A 25,869-nucleotide genomic window follows, 5' to 3' on the forward strand; every position below is an offset into this window, starting at 1 on the left:
TACCCTCTAAAACCGAACACAATTTGTAGTCCTACAAATTGTGTGCTCTATGATGGCGTCACTTCTTTACATTTTTTTCAAAAAGGGAGATAAAACGACGGCGAGAAATTACCAGAAGGATATTTTAACATATGTAGTGGAGTCCCAAAGCCAAACCATGTTTCAAGATAGATCATGGATATTCCAACAGGACTTTGAACCTGCACATAAGGCCAAAACTAATGAACAGTGGCTGAAAGATCATGGACCCAAATTTATTAGTAGTGATCATCGGCTGCCAGCCAGCCCAAACCTTAATACCCTTGACTACAAATTTAGGTTAGTTTTAGAGAGCATGGTCTGTACACGACGTAACAATAATCTGCATTCATGGAAGCAGGCACTGGTAAAAGCTGTGGACAATTTTTCTGAAGATTCGGTTCATACAGCGATTGATGAATGGCCTAACAGACTTCATTGGTGTGTTCAGGCAAATGGCGGCCATTTTGAATACTTCTTTGAAGTTTGTAGTTCGTTATTTCAGTAATAAAATATGCAAAAACTTTTCAAATAAACCAGTAATTATTTTTTTATTTTAATACCTTATTTCAATGTTTATGGCAGGACTAGGTATTTTGCTCCTCCCTCCTACATTTTGTAAATTGATCCCACTAAGTTATTGTAGAGTTTTTTTGTCAGAACAACTATTAGCCTGTATTTTTTCCATTAATTAACATAGAGAAATAACAACTGATTAGTAATCCCAAAATCATAATAGATGTAGTTCCTCGGTTGCCTCAAAACTATTCACTTTGAACGCAAGCAATTCAAGGGGTTTCTTGTATTTATACCTGGTTTCTGGGGATTAGAGTCTATAAAACTAAGTAGTTCACCTTTATTTCTTCAATACATCGTGTATTTTTTTTTTACCAATTGTTCTCCTACCATATTGTACTTATTTGTATATTCCGTTAATTCTTGTAGCAAATATTTAACTGTTGTCTTTCTGTTAGTTCATTTTGAAATTTTATATCAGCTTCGGTAAAAAATTAAAATTCACCTTTCAGTATTGTCAATTACTGTAAATGTAGGGGCGGCAAAAAGTATTTTCAAAATCTAAAGAAGGCACAATTTGTTTTTTTTTTAGTTTGTTTAAGAAAAACAACATAAAAAGCCATTTTTCAACGAAAAAAAAAAAAATCAAAATTCAAGATATTGGTTTCAAATAACCCCCCTACCCCTCTAATCAACGCCACTGATACATTAATGGGAAATGGCATTCAATTCCACGAAAGTAGGGTTAACTTACTCTAGGAAAAGAGAGCAATTGCCCCATTGAGCTGAACTCAAACGCAAAATTTAAAACACTCATGCATATTTTGTCAATTTGCTAACACAGTGCCTTGGCTTTCAAAAAATAAGTAATTATGATCTTTTCCACTAGTAAAAACAAGGAAATATAAAAAGTTAAACTGGCGCTTCTAATTTTGGAGTTTTATATAAGAACAGAGCAATAGATTTTTGACCAACTTCACATTATCCTATTGATACAAAATTTTGCACAGAAGCCACCAGTAGCTGATAATAGATTTTCAAGGAAAATTGCTGCGCAATCCAAGCTTAAAGGCCAAATGACATTAACATCTCTTTTTAGCAAGCTTCAAGTTTAAAATCGTTGGGAATATTTGGAATTATTTATTAATAAGGATTATAGTTCCAGTTCCAACCCTACTAAACACTGTAATTCAACATAAACTTAGAATTATATTTATGCCTAATCGCAAAAATTAGAATACATTAACATAAATGAAACTAATCATCCAATTAAGATTATCTACAAACAGCTAATTATTGCCAAAAAGAATTTTCATTGTTGTTACTTAGAGCATTTATAAAGTGTTGAATTCTTTTATCAAAAATCTTTAATCTAGATCGCAACATATCAGGGGTGTCGACTTGTTCAAGGTTCCACATTATAAAACAGGTTCTACTTGAAAGAGTTTCATATCATACCCTATGGTGACATTACAGATACCTACACGCATACTTTCATTCTAATATTTTATCTAGGTCTACTTTCAAACACTAACGTCTCTCTAAAAGACAATCTTCTTACATCACTTCCTGAAGAAGCTTTTCGAGTCATGTTAGAAACAATGATCGGTGGCAGTGGCAAACTGGATTTAAGTGGTAAGACAAACTAAATTACTATTTTTTTAAATTTTAACCCTAGAAAGGTAAGCTTCCCAAAAAATTAGGTAGATGGTAAGTTTTCGTAAAAATTACTACTTGAAAATATATTGACTTCTAAAACTCATTATTTAAGTATATTTTAAAAGTAAATGAAAATTATCAACAAAAAATATCCAAATAATGTATTTTACATTACAAAAGATTGCTGTAATTTCTTGAAGTCACTTGGTATACTCGACTTCACATGGTGTTCGCCGCAGAATGGCTTTTTGTAGTGGTTGCAAAAATTGGTAATTATTCGCCGAATGCTTGATGGGTAAAGGCTAAAGGGCGCTCTTTTTCCTTCCATAGACGTCACTAAAGGTTTTCGCCTGTCATCTCTGTTGTTCGACTGATATCGAGTTCATCGAGTGCTGCAAATTTGAGGTTTCTAAACGAGTGACCATGTACGGCTGGGCAAACTCTTTGAAAAGAACATTCATCAAAGCCTTTCATGAATGTGGTTTTCCACCAGATTTGGATATGGTGAAGGAGTAAATGGCATAACTGTTGATGCACTTGGTGTTGATCAGCTCATAAAATATTCGCAAGTGCCACTTGTTGGTCTTCGAAGCGGTTGACATTGGATTACACAGTTGATTAAATGTTTCAGCACTGCCTTTGGTGTTAGTGTTCAATGATCTCAGGCTTCTGGGTTGGATGGGTGATACTGATACCCACATGGCACGTTGACAGAAGCCAAACCATTTTAATGGGTCAGTACGAAATGACGCTACAGTCAGTTCCTGATCGAAACTGAACATAGAGGTTCTTGTAATTCTCCTTTTGCTCAAAAGCAGTTCTTCTGGAATATTCCTCTTGCTTTTTCGTAGAGTCTCAACTGTCGTCAGTTTATACAATTTTTTGCTGTAGTTCTGCTACAAACGGAGTCGATGGAAGCCCGTTGTCAAGCGTGACATTTCTATCTGTTCCCTAGATAGGGGAACAAATAGGTTAAATCACAAAATAGCCAAGTTCAGCATTTTCCATACGCTATACCTGACAAAATTTGCTACGAATTTTGAAAACAACGTTAGAAAACTGATTTCACCCTATTGTGTGAAAAAGCTTTGTAATTATGCAGTTAAAAAAAAAAAAAAATCAATTTTCCTGAACACGTGAAAAGTTACGTAGATGGTAAGCTTTCGTAAAGTTTACTAATTACCCTTAATATCTCCTCATCCAGTTCAGATAATAACACCTCGGTGATAGCACAAGAACTGGCTAATCATAATATTAGCATATATGGGAGGAAAGTTTGTGCAATGCATCCGTTTTCATGGCAACCGCTAAAACGTGTTTTGGTGTCGTAAAATTTACGAATGATTACCCTTCTAGGGTTAAGAAGTCCGGACTGAACAGAGTATTGAAAATATTTCAGCCTTTTGCTGTAAGTTACATTAGAAGCAAAATGTCTTTTTTCTTGTCTCCTCAAAATTTGGTCTTGTCAAGTTTCTAGACAATCATACTCAACTTTTTCTTCGTCACCTGAAAAAATTGCTTATGGCTCATCCAATTCCTCAGAAAAATTAAACGAATGCCCTCGATTTACATTATTCAAACTTTTCTTTTCCTTATAAGGAAATAATTATTTTAATATTTAAATAATATACGTTAATACGAAGAAAACAAAATACTTACGAGGCCTAATCGGTCCCATAAGCAGAAATTATTTTAGAGAGGGGAGTTGAATTTTGGAATGGATAGCAAGTGTCACAGAAACATTACAAGACGGGTCACGAGAATTCTAGAGCACTTACGCAATTCTAGAGCAATTTATTTATTTATTTATTTCCTTTGTTTCCCTCAAAAAATGAGGAGTATGCTACAATATAATATAAAGAAAAGGCAAATGATAACACTTACAATCAAAACTTATCAAAAATTGATCAAACACTCAAAAAAAAAGAAAAAAAAACACTTGCTAAATAGTTTAGCCTATAAATCATCAAGAGCCAGCACTGTTACTAAAAAACGGAAGTAAATTGTGGTCTAACAGGTTAATTTTCGCCTTATCTTCAAATGTTTTATATTTTTTTTTTTATACAGACTACAGGATCTTTCACTTTAAGCTTTAAAACAATCTCAGTGTTACGAAAAGAAAGGGGGAAACCAAGTAAACATTTACAAAATTTAAAATAAGAAACTTTAATGGGCGAAAGATCAGAAGGTCTGAAATTACGGAAGAGGAGGGACGGGAACAATACGTGAGGCAGAGCAACAGCACTATAAATGCAACCAAGGACGTCCCGACGCTAAAGACCCTGAAAACGAATTAAAAGTCCAAATGCCTTGCGTAGTTTCATCTGAACATGCTGAACCAGGACTGTTTAAAATCTCTTTTCGAAGCAGCATAAGGTAATCCCACATAAGTGACCATTGGCGACGACTGAAAAATAACACCATTGCCGCAATCGAGAGTCGCCCTGACATTATCCTCTAAACAATTTACAACAAAAAATTGACATTTTTCAAAACTGATAGAAAGGCCCAAACCAAACAAAATTAGAAACACGTCTAAACTTGGACCGGCTTGGAAGGATAATGTCATCAGCATATGCAATGTAAGACAGATTTCGAGATAATGAAACAAAAGAGCAGGAAAGAGAATTAAGGGCAGTAGCCAAACATGAATTGAATATATAGGGAGAAATAATTCCTCCTTGTCTAATTCATCTACCCGCTTGAATGAATTTGGACTGAGATGAAGACAAACTCGGACAAATACGGATCTTTAATCCAGAATACCAAGAGCTAAGGACTCGAATGACAGCTAGGGGCAATCCAGCATGGATTAAAGCGAGCAGTGCAGATGCAAGGGAAATGTTATCAAAGGCCCCTTTGATATAAATCAAGAGGGCGTATAGCGGTTGACCAGAGATTCTCGCTTCTTCAAAAACTTTGCTGAAAGATGCATGGGCGTGGTCACATCCCAAACCTCTCTTGAAACCGACTTGATTAGAACCAGCGTCAATAATTTTAAGAAGATCCTTCAAACACAACTTAAACACTTTCCCAATCATAGAACCCCTAGTAATTGGCCTCCAGGAGCTACAAGATGACAAGTCTTTTTTCCCGCTCTTAGGAATAGGCGTAACTATGCCAATATAGAATGACGATGGTACTAAACCAGTAATAAGTAAAAGGTTGAAAAATGCCAGTAGAGTAATAAGAAAAGAAGAAGGAGCAAGTTTAAGGTGATTAGCAAATACGCCATCATGACCCTTAGCCTACTGCGCCTTTAACGTTTTGGTTGCTCCACGTAACCTATCCTCAGAAATCCTGTAATCAGTTGAATAATTCTTCAACCTTTTATCTAATTGCAACACAACATTGTTAGAATCGTGCGAAGTCGACAACTTAGAAAAATAATTTTCCCACTCTTTTGGCGATGGTGTGGAATTAGTATCAGGCATGTTAGTCCGCCTATTGCCTCGGAAAACATTCCAAAGGAGATCCTTGTCCTAGTCGTTATCAATGTTTGAAGAAGCTTCCTCTATAATAAAGTTATTATGACGACAGAGCTCCGCTTGGAATTCGGCCTTTCTCTTTTTCATTAGCAAACAAGCTGGATGCGAGTCTCTAGGCTTACCAAGCGCCCGCCATTCCCAATACGCTTGTTTTGCCGCCTTATTAGAATTTACCAAAAAAGGATTGAGGCTCCAAAAAGGTTTCTGCGCGCCCAATCTCTGCCGCAGCACCATACTTTAAGCAATGGATTAATTCAAAATAAAGACAATTAATAGTCAAAGAGGGATTACTGTCCATTGAATCCAAACTATCAGGAATAAAAACCTTATCAATTAAAGTCCCAATTCTTTCTTGGCAAAGCGGTTTAAAATTTGCATTCCAATCAACCCGATCAAAAAATTTAGGAAGCTTATTACCAGAAAAATGAACTGGGGAAGGACGAGAAGGCAAAGGGGGTAAAAGGAACTGAAACGGCATGTGGTCACTAACGGTGAAATCTTCAATTACAATAACCACAGACAAAGGATCACTTGGGCTAGAAGAAAAAACATGATCAATATTAGTTGTACTACCACTCCAATGAATATAAGTAAAATCCTGGGACTTCGGTAAAACAGAAAAATTAGGAAGACAAGATGATAAAATTGTACCCCTTTCATTTGCTATATTTGGATCACAGTTAAAATCACCTAAAATATAAATACCCAAATTTGACTGTAAACTAGAGACAAAACGACTAAGATTAAAACAGCATTGAGTAAACGTATCAAAAGAAATATCATCATGGTAATCAGTCGGAAAATAACAATTAATTAAAACTACGTTTGAAAAACTACAAGCTAAAAAATTTGTATCTATTGCTAGAATAGTTGCATTAAGAGACTTGGGTAAAATATTAGCTAAGCCACCGGAGGGACGCCCACCAGTCGGTGTAGCGGGAGCAGCAAAAATATCATGCTGAGTAGACAAAGTAGAAAGCAGATTCAATGAATGATCAAGGAGGTGGTGTTCCTGAAGACATAATAACGATGATTTTTCATTCAAAAAACTATGAAGTACAGGTAATTTCCATAGCAAACCATTTGAATTAAAGGACGTAACATGAAGTAATACATTCATTTACAAAACTTCTTTAAAGTCGGACACCTAAAGCTGTAAACTGGATGATCATTCGAGCCACAACTGGTGCATTTAACTGACGCTTGACATGGGGAGTCTTTAGTCGAAATGTGATTACCGCTACGTCGGGCACATTTGAAACATTTAGATTTACATTGATTTTGAACATGGTTATAACTTTGACATTTAAAACAACGCCTAGGCTGAATACGATCACTTTCCACTCGGAAAAGCTCATAACCGAATTTGATGCCATGTGTGATGTAAAAATGCAGGTATTCTTCTATTTGAAAAATAACTCTTACAGTTTGCGATTTTCCTAGCCGATTAAACTCGATTATACCTGGAAAGTCCAATACGTAGGCACTAACATCAAAATCAATGTCCACACTCCTGATAATTCCAAAAAATTGCTGAGGCTCGGAAGTTATTATGCTTTCAGGAAAATTAACCTTTAGATCACAACTGAGCTTCGATGCATCTTGACATAGTACCGATGCCATAAGACTATCCTTAATATCTTTAACATAACGAATATTTGCACACCCTGTCTTATCAAATTCTTTCTTGCGGCAGAAAGGATCCTTGAGTAGGAGAGCGGGTGGGTTTTTTATCACTATGGTCTCTAATGGGACAGTCTTTAGTGGGAGAGGCGGCCATTCATGGTGGGGCACAGTGGGGGGATCGAGATAAAGATCATTGCCAGGACTTATTTTTTTTTCCAAATTAGATTCGATACGCTCAGTAGAAGACAGTGTTTTTTCAAGCTTTCGGGAACAGTCATAAACCAGTTTATCAAGCCAGACGCTGATGAATGGCTTTGATACTGGACATTCATTAAAGCTCTGTGGGACGATTACAGGCCATATAAACTGTTTCGAATCAAGTTCTATGATAACACGCATTATGTGTTATTTACTTTTGATAGATTGGGGTGCGCATAGTACAAGTTTGTCCACTTCATCGTATGAGCAGCAATTTTTAGATAGATTGGATGATCTGTACTTATACCAACATATTGATAGGCCAACTCGAGCCAGGAATGATAATGATGCTATTCCATCAATTTTAGATCTGGTTATTACCAAGTCAATCAATGATATTTTGAGTATAGATTTCCGTCCGCCTTTAGGTAAAAGTGACCATGTTGTGTTAGATATTTACATGAATATTGATGCTCAACAGAGAGGTTTTGAGTTTTATCGCCATGATTATGCTAAAGCCGATTATGAATCAATGTGTCAGTTTATTTCGTCTATTAATATCATGTATGAACTAAAATATAATCATGTTTCTCCGGACACCGCGTTTGATTTTGCAAAAAAAGTGCTGAGGGAATGAAGGGATAAATTTGTTCCTTTGGTGAAAAATTTTTCCGGTCGCAGAAATAATCCTAAATTTCTGAGACACATACTCCAAGCAATAAGTGAGAAAAATAGTCTTTGGCGGTCTTATATTGAGTCACGACAAGGTAAAGTAGTCAGACAAGGACATTTGGATACTCAGTTGCAAGCGGATTCAGGTGAATGGCATGCGTATTCACTAGCGAGAAACGAGGTCACTCAGCTTCTCAGGGCTAATCGTGAAGAGCTTGAGTCGCGTATTATTCACTCAAGCACCGCATCACCTAAAATGTTTTGGTAATATGTAAATAGGAATAAGCCTAACCTTGCACCATCTACATCTACGTTCACGCATCAGGATACACACCAAAAGGTTTTTTTTTTTTTTGAGAGAGAGAGGACACTTTTATTATACATTTCATCAATATACAAAAAAAAACACATCAGCCACTTTAGAAAGTCAGAGACTTGTTAGTAGTGGCTGATAAACATTAATGAGCACCAATACCAACAACATTAACAAAAAAAAAAAAAAAAAAAAAAAAAAAAAAAAAAAAAAAAAATTGGGAACAAGAAAACAAGATGAAAACAAAGAATAAGAAAAAAAAAAAAAAAACAAAAAAAAAAAAAATGAAACAAAAAAATTGGGAACAAGAAAACAACATGAAAACAAAGAATAAGAAAAAAAAAAAAAAAAAAAAAAAAAAAAAAAAAAAAAAAAAACACTTAAAAAAAACAAATCAATAAGCCATCCAATTTAAATTATTTATTTATTTTCTACTCAGAAGGTGATTCTTTAGTCTACTCTTAAACTGGCTAACATTTTCAGATAACCTTATACTCATTGGTAAAGAATTCCACACTACTGGTCCAGCAAACTTGGGACCAAAACTTCCCCTCTGAGAGCTGCGACACTCATATACCAAATCATCCATATTTCTAGTCTCATAACTGTTGTATGAAGAATTCCTTATAAACATTTGACGAAAAATTTCAGGGGACAAACCATAAATACTCTGAAATACAAATATAGCAAGTTGATAATCATGAAGTTGGCTAACATTAAAGATCATAAGTTTCCTATAGCAATTAACTGTATCATTTTCACCATGGACATAATTTCCTAGTAGTCTAATAACTTTATTTTGTAAAACCTGAACACGTTTAAAATTTGTATAAAATCCACCAGCCCATATCACACAACCATAAGAAATATAAGGCATGACAATAGAATGATAAAGAGTTAAAAGGGCAGAATGAGGTAACTGATTTCTCAGACGCCGAATCAATCCAAGCCCTCTAGATACCCTAGCTGCCACCTGATCACCATGTGCTTTCCAATTCAGATTTTGATCAAGCTGGAAACCAAGGTATCTCACCACAGCTACTTGTTTCAATGGCCTATTACAAAGAAATATTTTTCCATTTAAATCAACTGGACTTCCTTTCCTACTAAATAATATAAAATGAGTTTTTAAAACATTCACTGATAAACGGCTAATCTTTGTAAAAATTAAAAGATGACTTAAAGCTTGATTAATTTTCTCCACAAGATCATCAGCATTTCTTGCAGCAGCTGAAAATACCGTGTCATCAGCGAAAGAAGTATTAACAACACCCGGAACATAAAACCGAATAGTATCTACATATACAAGATATAGTAAGGGACCCAAAACAGAACCTTGCGGAACACCACAACTTATAAAAAATTTATTAGATATAACATCATCAAAACATACACGTATCGACCTCCCTATCAAATAAGATTCAAACCACTTTAAAATACTACCTGTGACTCCAAGTGACCTTAGCCTATCAATTAAAATTTTAAAATCAACCGTGTCAAACGCTTTTTTAAAATCTATAAAAACCGATAAAGTCATTTCACCATTTTCCATTGATGTATCCAGAAAATCAAGAAAATGCTGCATAGCATGAACAGTAGAATGTCCTTTCCTGAATCCGAACTGACTATCACTTAAAAAACCATGTTTTGTTAAATGTGCATAAAGCTTTTTATGCATAACTTTTTCATACATTTTCGAGAACACCGACAGTAGAGAAATCGGCCTCCAGTTAGTCAGATCAGTCTTTGAGCCACTTTTGTGAAGAGGAATCACTCGTGCCTCTTTAAGCTTTTGCGGGAATTCTCCCAATTTCAGTGATAAATTAATCATGTAAACAAGGCATGGTAGGAGATAAACCATAATAAGCTTGAATGTCTTAAGGCTTATACCGTCACTACCTGAAGAGTTGGACTTAATACTATTTACAATTTCTTTCAACTCCTGCATATTCGTTTCTTCAGCCTCCATTATTAGTCCCAGGCCTCTATCATCAATGAAAGCTTCCTCACTTGTTCCTTGACTCAGTGGCTGGTCTTGCTTTTGAACCACTTCACCAATCGTCGAGAAGTAGGCACCAAAGTGATTCACAATGCTCTGCTTGCCTTCATAGACTTTTCCATCCACAATTAGTGAAGTTGGTGTATTTTTCTTCTTGTCACTACCCAACACTTCTCTCAAAACCTTCCATGTTCCCCTTGAGTCCCCCTTTGTTTCCCCAAGTTTCAATTCATAATAACTCTTGACACAAGATCTTCGTAATGTATTCACTTGATTTCTTATTTTTTGAACTCTTCAAACATATCAGCACTTTGGCAATCTAAAAATGACTGATACAGTAGATTCCTCTTCTTAATCATCTGAAGAAGTTCTGATGTAACCCACGGCTTTCTCGGTGATTCCCTTGTATTTCTCAACACTTTTAGTGGACATGTTTTATCATATATCGGCTGGAGAATATTCATAAAAATATCAAATGTATAGGATGCATCTTCTGTCTCATCAAAAACTGGTTTCCATGAAACCTTACTAAGTTCCTCAGCAAGGTTTTCCATATTCTGCTTCCTTAATTGCCGTATTTGCTTTTTTTCTGCCTTTTTCTCTTTGGCCATTACTAGTGGCACAGAAGCTACAACTGGGAGATGATCCGAACATGGGAATACCAGAACATCAGCAGCACTAGATTTCAGGTACTTCGAACTAACAAAAATGTTATCTATTATAGTTGCTGAATGACTAGTTATACGTGTCGGGACCCCAACAAGGGGAAATAAATCATTTGAAACCATCAAATTTAAAAAATCAAGATTAATAGCATGTAAATCATACAAATCAACATTAAAATCTCCCATACAAATAAAATCTAACTTGCTAGATACCGCAGCTCTCATTAATATCTCAAATCCTTCCGTGAAATCCTCCAAACGAGCACTTGGTGGTTTATAAACCTCACTTACAATAAGTTTTTTTGAATCAATAGCCAGTTCAAGAGTAAACGATTCAACCTTACCCTCTATCCAAACATCGACATCCCCCCTTTGACGGCAAAATATCCCATTTTTTACAAGGAATGCTAGACCTCCCCTTAACATCAGCTCACGGTTTTTCACAAATAATTGGTAACCTGGAAATTGAAATGAAGGCAGAAAATGCTCAGAAGTCAAAAAAGTCTCGCAAAAACCAATAACATCAAAATAGCTATTAGACAGATCTAGCAAATGCAAGATATCATTATAACTTGTAGTTAGATGACAATTCCAATGGCATACACTAAGAAAATTCTCACTTTTTTCCCATGACGACGACGTAACTGGAATATATTTACTCAATCTTTGGCAATCAAAATCAATTGCAAAATAATCATTTGCTATTCCATCGCGAAGTATATCATTCAGTCGAAAAGGGTCAGATTCAAATTTTCGCAACCGATTCATGCCATTCAACTGATCAGACATATAGTACGTAAATAATCAGTTTGCGAATCATTATAAACGCATAGTTAACCTATATGAATAATTTTTTTTTGCAATACGGGAACAGGTGGAATAATAATGAAAAAAAAAAAAAAAAAAAAAAAAAAAAAAAAAATGGGTTCTCCATAGGGGGGGGGGAGAGTGGCCAACAAGACGAATCATAAGCAAAACAATGGTAAAAGAAGATAAGCAAGATAACTCACAAAAAAGAAAAGATCAAACAAACGAAGACAAAACAATAAACAAATAAATACTACAAACGAGAAATAAAATAAGATACTAATCTAGAAGGTATAATATAGTGATATATTATATTGATTATATGATTATATTGATATATATTATATGACATATGATAGTGATTCTGAGAAGGCTCTTATTTTTAACCAAATTTTTTCTTTGGTTTTTGTTAAAACACAGCCAACTCATTCAAATGAAGCTAATTTTGCATCTCAAGTAGAGTCGATTGCGTCATCGGACATTCTTGTTCCATTTGATGATTCAGATTTCTCATTGACTGAAGTTTATACTATTCTTATAAAATTGGATTCGTCTAAAGCGCCAAATATAGACGGTTTCCCGAACATAATGATAAGACAAATTGCTCATGAAATTGCAGAACCACTTACCTATATATTTAACTTATCTTTGGCACATGGACTGTGTCCGTCAGGGTGGAAGAGGGCCTTGGTAAAGCCACTTCACAAAAGTGGCTCCAGGTCAGATTTTAAAAACTATCGGCCAATTTCAATTACGTCTATTTTTTGCCGAGTGATGGAAAAGTTGATTGTTTCACGCATTCAAAAGTATTTTGACGGAAATCATCTTTGGAATCCTGCTCAGCATGGTTTTCGAAAAAATAGGTCCTGTAATACTCAGCTTCTTGAGGTTATTTTGGACTTTCAACGTTTTGCCGATTTAGCTATACCCTTTGACTGCATTTACATCGACTTCTCGAAGGCCTTCGACAAAGTCTCAATACCCAACCTTCTTATAAAATGTGCAGCTTATAAATGGGTAAAAAAAAACAATTGCATTTATTGCTGATTATCTAAATGGACGAACTCAGCAGGTTGTTGTTGGTGAAGCTATGTCATCCTCAATGGACGTGTTAAGCGGAGTCCCCCAGGGTAGCTGCCTGGGTCCAATTTTATTTTCTTTATTTATTAATGATCTGCCTTCCTCTGTTCAGAATTCTACTGTCAAGATGTTCGCGGATGATGAAAAACTTTATCTACCAGTACGAGACCAAAACGATGTGCAACTTTTACAGGAGGATCTTGACTCTCTAGCTTATTGGTGCGAATCTAATTCCATGTTCATAAGCCCTTCTAAGTGTGTTGTTCTACACTATTCTCGTAAACTCCCCCATGTGCATACTTACCAGCTGTCTGGCATACGAATCCCTTCTAACGAAATAGTGCGTGACCTTGGCGTTTACTTTGATACCCAATTGAAATGTAAAGAATGCAAATTATCGTTTATTGTCTATAAGGAGAAGCTTTAGTAGGTTTAACCTTCGTAATTTCTTACTACTATACAAATCAATGGTCCGCGTTCTTCTTGAGTATAATACTTATGTTTAGTTTCCATTAAGTCTAATAGATGAGCATAGGATAGAAAAGGTTCAGAGAAGGGCAACTAGATTGGTCCCATACCTTCAGCGCCTTTCCTATCCGCAGAGATAGGAAAGGCTCCTTTCCAGCGCCTTTCCAATCCGCAACGACACCCGTCGTTGAAGTTTCGTAGACGTCGCAATGACCATGTAAATGTGTTCTGCATAATTAAAGGAGTGGATGATGTTGATCCAAATTTATTTTTTTTAAATTTAGCCATTATCACTCTACTCGTCAGCATGATTATAAATTATATCCCCCAAAACCAGTGAAAAAAATTGGTCAATTATCTTTTGTTAGTAGAGTTGCTGGACCATGGAATGGTTTGCCTTTGGAGGTTGTCGAGGCAGAGAGTGTTCGAATTTTTAAGAGTGCATTAGTAAATACGCCTTTTTATTTAGACGCTTTTGTTGTGTAGTGTTGTGTTATTTAGAAGTTTTTGCTGTTTAGTTTGTCGTTGCCAATTTACTTTAGACTAGTATTATGATTTTGTGTTTTTGCGACAAGCATTGATGCTTACCACTATTCGTAATAATAAATAAACAAATAAATAAATAAATGTCCGAGGCAGTAGTCTTTTCAGCTGTTTTTCCTCTCCTTTCTTGCAATCTACCAGTTTTACGACACAGACATGCGAGCAGCGTTTTTGCTACATTCAACTCCTCTAAACGAAACGGTAAACGACCCTGCCATTACGTTAGATATTTCATCAACAGTTATTCCGGCTTTCAACGAATGAAGAGCGAAGAATAATATCGAATTAACTACGACATACGAAATCCCTGTCTCTGACACAAAAGTCTTATCAAAATATGATGTATTGAGTGGCTGGCTTGTGACGTCAGATATATTGTCACTTGGAATTACTTCAGTGGAATGGTTATTTGGTCTTGAAATAGACTTGACTGACAGGTCCACGCCTCGGCTGCATGAATTTTCTGCTACAAAATTGGTATTAGCAGGAATGAATTTTTGACTGCTGATTAAATAAGAAAAACAAATTTTTTGAAATGAAATAAGGAGCGACATTAAAACTTAAAACGAACAGAAATTACTCCGTATATGAAAGGGGCTTTTTCCTTTTCGACGCCAGGCTCTTTACGCTAAAGTTTTTATTCTTTTAAAAAGTAGAGTTGCGAGAAAGAATCAAACTTTAGCATAAAGGAGCGGGGTATCGAGGAGGAAAAGCCCCTTTCATATACAGAGTAATTTCTGTTCGTTATAACGTTTTTTTATTTAATTTTTGAACGCTTTTGAATCAATGCATGTTTTGATTTTGGCTCTCCGCAGAGGAATAATTGAAACAAAATTTGCATATTTTTTTTTGGCTAAATGGCTTTCTCATAGTTTTAATCGAATGATTTTGAGAAAAAAGGAGAGGGGGAGGAAGCCTAGTTGCCCTCCGATTTTTTGGTTACTTATAAGGCAACTAGAACTTCTAATTTTTTACGACTGTTTTTATTAGCAAAAGATATACGTAACTTATAAATTAGCTTACGTAACGAACTTTTGTATTCTCATGTTTTTATTACATACTAGCTGTTGGGGTGGCACTTTGCGCCACCCCAACACCTAGTTGGAGGGGCGCTTCGCGCCCCCAAGCCCCCCCCCCCCCCGCGCGCGTAAGTCGTTACGTGCCATATTAGTTACGCGCCATTGTAGTTGTGTCCCTGTGTCCCACCTATGAATAGATATATATATATATATATATATATATATATATATATATATATATATATATATATATATATATATATATATATATATATATATATATATATATATATATATATATATATATATATATATATATATATATATATATATATATATATATATATATATATATATATATATATATATAAATGTTTTTAACTACGTAAAACATGCGAATATACAACATTCTTCGCTGTCCCATTTTATGTGCATATAAATAGACTTGAACATGCAACATATAATTGTCCATGGGAAAAACAACCCGTATTCAGATCTATATCTCATTATTCTAATGACGTTTCCCTGTGTCCCGGTCGTCATTTATATTCCCTGTGTCCCGGTCGTCATTTGTGTCCCGGTATCCCAGTTTGTAATTTCTCTTTGAGTGTCCCGGTCGTCATTTATATTCCCTGTGTCCCGGTCGTCATTTGTGTCCCGGTCTGTAATTTCTATTCGAACAATCCCTGTGTCCCGGTCGTCATTTATATATCCCGCCTGTGCCCGCGGCGTCCCCGTTGTAGTTACGTCCCTATGTCCCGGTCGTCATTTATATTCCTTGTGTCCCGGTCGTGATTTGTGTCTGGGTGTCCCAGTCTGTAATTTCTCTTTGAGGTTCCCGGTCGTCATTTATATTTCCTGTGTCCCGGTCGTCATTTGTGTCCCGGTATGTAATTTCATCAGTTGACAAACATGACGTCAGTCGACAAACAACTTCATGACGCATACAGCTCAATCCTTATAATGACGTCAGTCGACAAACATGAGGTCAGTCGACACACAAACATGACGTCACTCGACACACACACACACACATACACACAGAGACAGACAAATTTATTTTATATATATAGATATGAGGGGTTCACCCCCATGTCAGTACCTCTGAATCACAAAAGCCGTAGAATAAATAGTTGAAACTACTAAAAATACTTTAGCGTAAAGAGCGAGGTGTTAGGAGGAGGTGAGCCCCTCATATACGTAATAATTTATGTTCGTTTTAAGTTTTAATGCTGCTCCTTACTTCCAGTTGAAAAAAACTTTTTCATATTTATTTTTTTATTATTTTTTTTAAATAATGCTAGAAAATCTTGCGCTCCCTTCATGGAAAATTTCTTCCCCCATGACAAATTCCTCCATGGAAAGTTCCCCTAACATGCCCCCTCTTCTCAACCCCTCCCCCCAACCAAAAATTCTCCCTGAAAACGTCTGTAAATTGTAGCCCCTCCCACGGGTACTGTGGGGGAGTAAGTCGTCCCCAAAGACATAGTTATAAGGTTTTTCGACTACGCTGAATAAAATGGCTATCTCAGAATTTTTATCCGTTGACTTTGGAAAAATAATTGGCGTGGGAGGGGGCCTAAGTGCCCTCCAATTGTTTTGGTCACTTAAAAAGGGGACTAGAACTTTTCATTTCCGTTAGAATGAGCTCTCTTGCAACATTATAGAACAAGAGGGTCGATACGATCACCCCTGGGGAAAAAAACAAAAAACAAACTAATAAACACGCATCCCTGATCTGCCTTCTGTCAAAAAATACAAATTCCACTTTTTTGTACGTAACAGCTTGAAACTTCTACAATAGGGTTCTCAGATACGCTGAATCTGACGCTGGGATTTTCGTTAAGATTCTATGACTTTTAGGGGGTGTTTCCCCCTATTTTCTAAAATAAGACACATTTTCTCAGGCTCGTAACTTTCGATGAGTAAGACTAAACTTGATGAAACTTATATATTTAAAATCAGCATTAAGATGCTATTCTTTTGATGTAGCTATTGGTATAAAAATTCCATTTTTTAGAGTTTTGGTTACTCTTGAGCTGGGTCACTCCTTACTACAGTTCGTTATCACGAACTGTTTGATTGGTTACTATTGAGCCGGGTCGCTCCTTCCTACAGTTCGTTACCACGAACTGTTTGAGTATCAGGGATATCCAGGGATTATTATTAGAGATTCAAGATTCATGATCTTCATCATTATTTGAACAGATTAAGCAAATCCAATTCGGTTTTTCTTTACGCTCAGTTGGGGAAATGCCTGCACACTGTGGGTGAAACATCTCAAGACATTTTGTGCATTGCAGGGTGATCCCCTTCCCATAAGAACGAACACAACCAGGACAAATAAATATTGAAATTTCTCACTCCTTAGGTCTGGGGTTAAATAAGCAAGGCCAAAAAAAATCGCCTTTAACGCTCCAGTAAGCTTATAATGCAATAAAATCCTTTAGGTTAAGCTTGCAACACAGTACGTCTATACGGTACGCACACTCAGATCTTCAAAGCCAAAGGGGTATGTGACTATCCCCCGTTAAAAGAAAATAGTCAAGCGAAAAATGAATTTATTCAATTCAGATCAAATAAGATACACTAATATAGTTATATAAATTAAGTCACACTAAAGTAGACCGGTTTTACTCACAGTTCATAAATATCCAATTCAAACCAAATCCTTTTACTTTGAACTCTGAATCAATATAATCCAGTTATTTGAGATGTTCTTACTTTGAAAGCAAGTTCAGTACTGTACTGTCCAGTTCAGTACTTACTAAAATCTTAATTATTTGGGACTGGAGGGTACTTCATATGTCTATCTCCTATATGCACGCCGATGTGCAATCATGGATGACAGATTTTTGGAAATTGTTGTGTTTACTATGACAACAAAAAGGAAGAAGAAATATACTATAAAAACTATCATAATTTAAAACCTGAAAAACTAATCCTATACAGGCTTATGATAACATGATCTCAAATTTACTGCAGAAATATAATTTTTGTATCTTTCTCAGACATATTCCTGCATCCAAGAATTCAACGCTGGATGACGTTAAATTGTTTGGATCTTTGCCGAGCTAATAATTTATCCTAAATAATTTTTCCATGACTTTCATTGCTGATAAAAGAGGTTTGAAACCTGTTCGCTGTGTTACCACCAGGCCGAGTTTTGTGAATCACTAAAGGTTTGTGAAAAAATCACAAAATGAGCAATAAGATCACTGAGTTTTCATCTGACTGGGAGATTAAAAAAGGAACGAAAACAATCACTGAAGTATGCACTATGTTTCAAACATGCCAGCTCTAAGCAGGGTGTCACTAGCCAAAATGTTTGGGGGTGGGGGCAGGAAAGCCTATTAGCCTTCTGATCACTGTTGCTAACTACTTTTAATTAATAATTAATTTAAAAAATTCCCATTTCTTTCATATCTTACAGCCTGGAAAAGAATTGGTTTTTACATTGTTTTACCGTATGATACACTTTTACAACTAATCAAACAGTTCGTGGTAACGAACTGTAGTAAGGAGCGACCCGGCTCAATAGCAAACGAAACTCTAAAAAACGGAATTTTGATACTAAAAGATACATCAAAAGAATCAGATTTTTATGCTGATTTTAAATATATCAGTTTCATCAAATTTAGCCTTTGTCATCAAAAGTTAGGAGCCTAAGAAAATTTGCTTTATTTTGGAAAATAGGGAGGAACACCCCCTAAAATATCTTAACTATATCTTATTATAAAATATCCTATCATAGAATCATAAAGAAAATCACACCATCGCATTGAGCGTATCAGAGAACCCTACTGTAAAAATTTTAAGCTTCTATCTACAAAAATGTGGAACTTCGTATGTTTTGCCAGAACACCGATCACGGATGCGTGTTTATTTGTTTATTTGTTTTTTGTTATTTTGTTTGTTTGTTGTTTCCAGGGGTCATCGAATCGAACGAGTGGTCCTATAATGTCGAAAGAGGGCTCATTCTAACGAAAATGAAAAGTTCTAGTGCCCTTTTTAAGTGACCATAAAAATTGGAGGGCACCTACGCCCCCTCCCACGCTCATTTTTTCCCTACTGTCAACGGATAAAAATTTTGAGATAGCCACTTTGTTCAGCATAGTCGAAAACCATAATAACTATATCTTTTGGATGACTTACTCCCCCACAGTCCCCGGGGGAGGGGCTGCAAGTTACAAACTTTGACCAGTGTTTATATACAGTAATGGATATTGGTAAGTGCACAGACATTTCTCAGGGGGATTATTTTGGTTTGGGAGGGACGTTGATGGGAGGGGGTAATGTAGGAGGATCTTTCCATGGAGGAATATGTCAAGGGGGAAGAGAAATTCAATGAAGGAGGCGCAGGATTTTCTAGTAGCATTATAAAAAAAAAAAAATACGAAAAAGTTTTTTTCAACTGAAAGTAAGGAGCAGCATTAAAAGTTAAAACAAACAGAGATTATTACTCATTCGAGGGGTTCATCTCCTCCTAAATACTTCGTTCTTTACGCTGAAGTATTCTTAGTAATTTCAACTATTTATTTTACGGCCTTTCTGATTCAGGGGTCATTCTTAAAGAGTTGGGACAAAATTTAAGCTTTAGCGTAAGGAGTGAGGTATTAATGAGGAGACAAAACCCCTCATATACATAATGGAAATATAAGAACATAAAAGTTCGTTACATGAGTTAATTCTTAAGTTATGTATATTTTTACTAATACAAACGTTGGTCAAAAATTAAAAGTTCTTATTGCCTTTTCAAGTAACCAAAAATTGGAGGGTAACTAGGCCTCCGTCCCTGCCCCTTTTTTCTCAAAATCGTCTGATCAAAACTAAGAGAAGGCCATTTAGCCAAAAAAAGAATAAATATGCAAATTGCGTTTTAATGATTTATTTGCGGAGAGCCAAAATCAAACATGCATTAATTCGAAAACAGCTTCTTTTATCCACGGAGTAATTTCTGTTCGTTTTAAGTTTTAATGTCGTTCCTTACTTTCAGTTAAAAAAAAAACTAGTTTTTTTATATTTAATTAGTTACCTAGAAACGTTGCTTGAAAAATATGGATAGTCTTTGACGCTTAATGATTCTGGATAGAAGTAAAACCCTTTGATTTTGTCTAAGAAATGACAAAGTTTAACTAATTATGTTGTATATTAATTTCCATGGGATCTGGGTTTAAAATAATCCGTGATATCTACAGTTATGATCAAGATATCTGATTCCTCATGGATAATGATCCAGTTAAACTATGATGTTTTGTGTGATAATTTTGACAAATCGCCAAAAAAACAGTGTACAGGGGTATTCCCATCTAGGTTTAGGCGTTTACACCCCTGGAAAATACCCCCTCCCCCGAAAAGCTCCCCCAGAAAATCTCCCCCCCCCCCCGCGGAAAATGCCAAATCCAGATGTATACAGGTGTCAGCAATGTAAAAAAAACTAATAATAATAAAATACATTTTACACATTAGTTTGAGGTGCTAATCGTGAAAAATTTGTCAAAGAAGGCATGTTTGGATTAAGCTTATTTATCACTTCCAAAATCGTTATGACTTTTGGTTGTATGGAAAATAAATCTTAATACCCACGCAACTAGAATCTAAAAAAAAGGAAAAAAATCATTTTTTTGTTGAAAACATATTTTAATGTTTGTACCATTAATCTTAACAACATTGCTGTCCTTTGTGGGAATGAACTAGATTAGTAAAACAGAAAATTATATTTCACAATTAGCTTCAAGGCTTGGGTGTGAAAAGCTGGGCCTAAAAAGGATGTTATCGAGTGTGTGATATTTTCCAACGAGTGTGTGGGGACTCAAGAGCAGAATTGAAGTGACAAGTAACCCGAAGCATGTTATCGAGTGTTTACTTGTTTATTGCAAAAAATAGGTGGAATTGAGCTTCTCTTTTGACAAAAAACTTAAAATATTGAATCCAAGCTCATATTCGGGTTTTAAGAATAAATAAGCCATATCAAGCAAACATTAAGTGAAGAAACAAGTGGGATACAAGAAAAACTCAGGAATAAAATTATTAAAGCTAAGATGCCCACAGGCATCTTAAAGCTATTAAAGAAAACAAAATCATTTTTTAAACTCAAAGTAAGGAGCGAAAGTAAAGCTTAAATCAAGCAGAAATTATTCCGTATAGGAAAGGGGATCTCCCCTCCTCAAGACCCCGCTCTTTACGCTAAAGTTTCACTTTTTCTCATAGCTCTTCTTTATAAAACTATAAAAAAAAACTTTAGCTTAAAAAGCGGGACGTTGAGGAAGGGATAGCCCCTTTCAATTTTCAAATGTCTGAAATGAATGATAGAAAAGATCTTTTAAAGATATACGCAATAATGTCTGTTCGTTTTAAGATTTAATGTCGCTCCTTACTTTCAGTTTTAAAAAAAACTTGTTTTTTTATTTAATTTAGGAGCGATTTTGAATTAAAGCAGGTGTTGAATTTGGCTCACCGAACATGAATAATTATAACGAAATTTGCAAATTAATTTTACTTTTCTTAATTAATAATAAATTTTTAATAACCTAAGTTTGATTTTTGTTCCAGTTTTTTAAGAATGACTCCAGAATCACAAAGGCTATTTGATTAGAATAACAGCCTCTTTTAAATGTTAAAAGAAAAAACTTTAGCGGAAGAGCGAGCTATTGAGGAGAGGCAACCCATTTCATATACGTAATATTTTCACTTCGTTTTAATTTTGCTTTTTACTTTCAACTTGTTTTTATTTAATTGCTGATTTTTTTTTAAATAATGTCAGGAAATCCAGTTCCCCCTCCATGGAAAATTCCCTTCCCCCACGAGAAATTTTTCCAACGTAACTTAGCGATATTTATGGAACTAATTTTGTAAGGCGTGGTGGTAACAAAACGGCCAAAGAGGTCGAGGTTATTTTTATGAAAATGAAAGTCACAAGTTGAGCAATTTCCAAATGACTGAAATTAATTATAGAAAAGATCTTTAAAAGATATACGTAATAATTTCTGTTCGTTTTAGGTTTTAATGTTAGGCTACACCTTACTTTCTGTTGAAAAAACTTTTTTTTTAATTTAATTTCTGATTGTTTTTTTTAAAAAAAACCTTGGAAATACAGTCTCCCCTTCATAGAAAGTCTCTTCCCCTATGAAAACTTCCTCTCCCGGGGGAAGAGAATTTTTCATGGAGCGGGAGCTGGATTTTCCGAAACTATTTGAAAAACCATAAGCAATTAAATAAAAACAAGGTTTTTCAATTGAAGGTAAGCAGCAACATTAAAACTTAAAATGAGGAGAAAATATAATGTATATGAGATGGGTTGCCTCTCCTCAGTAGCTCGCTCTTACGCTAAAATTATTTTTTTAATTTTTGAAAATTGGCAGTTATTCTAATTTTTTTCACAGGGGCGATCGTATCGACCCATGGGTCCTAGGATTTTGCAAAAGGGCTCGTCTGAACGAAAATTACAAGTTCCAGTGCCCTTTTTACATTACCAAAAAAATTGAAGGGAACAAGGCCCTCTCCCATGCTCATTTTTTACCAAAGTCACAGAATAAATATTTTTAAATAGCCATTTTGTTCAGCATGGTCGAAATATCTAATAAATATGTATTTAAGGACGACTAGATCCCCCAAAGTCCCCAGGGGAAGGGTTTTGAACAACGACAAATTTAATGCTCTGCTTTCCATTTCAATGGGATCTTGTGCCAAATAAAAAATACATTTTTTCAACAAGTAGTAAAGAGCGACATTAAAACTCAAAACGAACAAAAATTATTTCGTATATAAAGAATTTTGTCCTTTCCTCAAAATCTCGCACTTCATGTTAAAGTTTTTTAGTACTTTAAAACTATATTTTTCTAACTAAATAGTCCTTGTGTTTCAGGAGTCGTTCTCAGAGGATTAGGACAAAACATCAAACTTCAGCGTAAAGAGTGAGATATTGAGGAAGGAGCTACCACCTTATATAGAGAATAATTTCTTTTCATTTTAAGTTTCAATGCTACTCCTTACTTTCTGTTGATAAGGCTTTTCTGATCGTTTTTCAAATAATGCTGGGAAATCAGACGCTCCTGCAATGAAAAATTTCCCCGCCTTGCAAAAAATCTTCCAAAAAGAGTTTCTTCCACACAAAATCCTCTCTCTGGAACATTTTTCGCGGAAAATTCCATCCGCGCTGAAAATTTACCCCGGAAAATTTCTCGCGATCGATTCCACCAGAAAAATTATCATTAGCATTCTCTCATTTGACAAACACTTTGATTTCTGATCGTTTTTCGAATCATGCGAGAATCTCCCCTCCGTGGAAATTTTTTCTGGAAATCCCCCTCCCCCCCGTGGGAAGTTGCTATCCCAGAAAAGTCTCCTATGGAGAATTATTCCCGTGGATAATCTCACCCCACGAAAAAATCCTCCAGATAGTTCCATCTCCACTGAATATTTCCCCCGGATAATTCCCTCGGAACATCCCTTCTTGTAAATTGAGTCAGCAAAGAGAAAGTAAGAAAAATAAAAAGAATTTTATATAGAAATTTTGGAAAATTCCAATATAAAATTTTCCCAGGAAATTTCACCCCAGAAAGCTTCTCTCACCAATAAAAATTCTCCCCATCGAAAAGCCACTACTCCGAAGGGCAGAATCTCCCTACGAAAAATGTCTGTATACTACCCTATAACAAATACTATGCGTAAACTATGGGCAAATGTTATCCCCAAAGGCATAGTTATTAGACTGTTTAACTATGCTGGAAAAAATGGCCATATCAAAATTTGATCTGATGACTATGGAGAAAAGGGGGCGTGAGAGGGAGGTAATTACCCTCCAATTTCTGGTTCTTTAAAAGGACACTAGAACATTTAATGCTGATTAAAATAAGCCCTGTCCTGGTATTCTAGGACTATTGGTTCAATACGATTACCCATGGGAAAAAATAAATAAACACGCATTCCTGATCCTGGTTCTGGTAAAAAAAAAAAAAAAAAAAAAAAAAAAAAAAAAAAAAAAAAAAAATTCCACATTTTTTTCAAATGGGAACTTCGAACCTCTAGAGTAGGATCCTCTAATAGGCTGAATCTGACGGTGCGATTTGACTGTTTTACTTCTCTTTTAGAAATCAGGCAAATTTTTCCAGGCTTTTAGCTTTTGATGGGTAACAGTCAACTTAAGGAATCCGTTTTATAGAGTTTCGGTTACTATTGAGCCGAGTCACTCCTTGCAAACAGTTCGTTACCACGGACTGATTGATTCTGAAGAATATTTTTTTCATATTTATAAATTACTGTTTTTCCAGGCAATGATATCGTCTGTTGCTGTGATGTCAACTGGCTCATAAGCAATGCTGGATTAGAGGCTGCATTGATTGGTGGAAAATGTGCTGGTGGTGCTTTAATCAATCAGTTACCCCTTGACTATCTTGCCCCATTGTGTCCTCAAATGTCTTCTAGCTCTTCTCTTTATTCGTGATATCACTTTTCAATGGAATGCATTAGCATAAATACAACAAGTTAATAAGAAATATTTAACATTTTCTATTTGTGTATAGATTAAGTAAAGCTTGTTTAGTGGGTTACTGACATAATTAAAAAAAATCCTGGGGGCAAAACACATGTTATTTTTTAACATTATGTTTGTTTTTGATTAATCTATTCGGTCTAAAGTTTAGCTCTTTGTTGGATCATATCTAAGAGTAGGAATTGCCTTTATTTAGAAAATATGCTTTTTATTTCATTGGCTAAACTATATTTTGGCGTAAACGCTTGTGTTATCATTGTTTTTCAAAATAAGAAACCAGAAAAAGATTTCCGTTGGTTAAATTTGGGTGACTCGATAAATATGAAGCCAATTTTATATTGTATTCAGGATTATGAATAAACTACTTAGACATCACTTTAAAAGCTTGTCTTTGGATGTATATATTGTTTCCTAATTTCGTTGTATAGCATTTCGGTTACTATTAGCACTAGAGACTTGTTGGAGAAGGTGAAGTGATATCAGTTTACAGTCACGCTGGCTATCTTCGCATTATATTATACACTGTAGTTCTGACAACGTTTTCATCATCCGAGTTTTCCTTGTTTTGGAGTGGTTTTCCGTGGCATTTCATTTCCAATATCTATGTTTTGAAGTACAAATAATTATTTACACCGATCTCACCCTGTTTCTATGATTTTTTATGGCACTTGGTATTAACCAAGTGACATATAGCAATCGCAAATTCTGTCGGTCTGTCAGTCTGTCGGTCCCGGTTTTGCTACTTTAGGCACTTCCAGGTAAGCTAGGACGATGAAATTTGGCAGGCGTATCAGGAACCAGACCAGATTAAATTAGAAATAGTCGTTTTCCCGATTTGACCATCTGGGGGGGGGGAGTGGGGGGCCCGTTAATTCGGAAATAAATAGAAAAAAACGAAGTATTTTTAACTTACGAACGGGTGATCGGATCTCAATGAAATTTGATATTTAGAAGGATATCATGTCTCAGACATCTTATTTTAAATCCCGAACAGATCTGGTGACACGAGGGGGGGGATTTGGGAGGGGAAAACCTAAGACTTGGAAGACGCTTAGAGTGGAGGGATCGGGATGAAACTTGGTGGAAAAAATAAGCACAAGTCTTAGATACATGATTGACATAACTGGAACGGATCCGCTCTCTTTGGGGTAGTTAGGGGGGGGGGGGTTAGTTCTGAAAAATTAGAAAAAATGAGGTATTTTTAACTTACGAATGGGAGATCGAATCTCAAAGAGATTTGATATTTAGAAGGATATCGTGTCTCAGAGCTCTTATTTTAAATCCCGACTGGATCTGGTGACATTATGG

The 25,869-nt window shown here is 35.5% G+C and overlaps 1 protein-coding gene across 1 annotated transcript in view; it reads left to right on the forward strand.

The window, feature by feature from the left end:
* LOC136025177 (protein artichoke-like) overlaps positions 1 to 24,944 on the forward strand; it is a 26,839-nt gene extending 1,895 nt beyond the window's left edge. Inside the window, exons 2-3 of the mRNA XM_065700949.1 lie at positions 2,050 to 2,169; positions 24,341 to 24,944. Coding sequence (XP_065557021.1) covers positions 2,050 to 2,169; positions 24,341 to 24,513 — 293 coding nt within the window. The 3' untranslated portion in view covers positions 24,514 to 24,944. The remainder of the gene's footprint in view (positions 1 to 2,049; positions 2,170 to 24,340) is intronic.
* The last annotated feature ends 925 nt before the right edge of the window (positions 24,945 to 25,869 follow it).

Source organism: Artemia franciscana, chromosome 3 (genome assembly GCF_032884065.1).
Source record: "Artemia franciscana chromosome 3, ASM3288406v1, whole genome shotgun sequence".
Lineage (NCBI taxonomy): Eukaryota > Metazoa > Arthropoda > Branchiopoda > Anostraca > Artemiidae > Artemia > Artemia franciscana.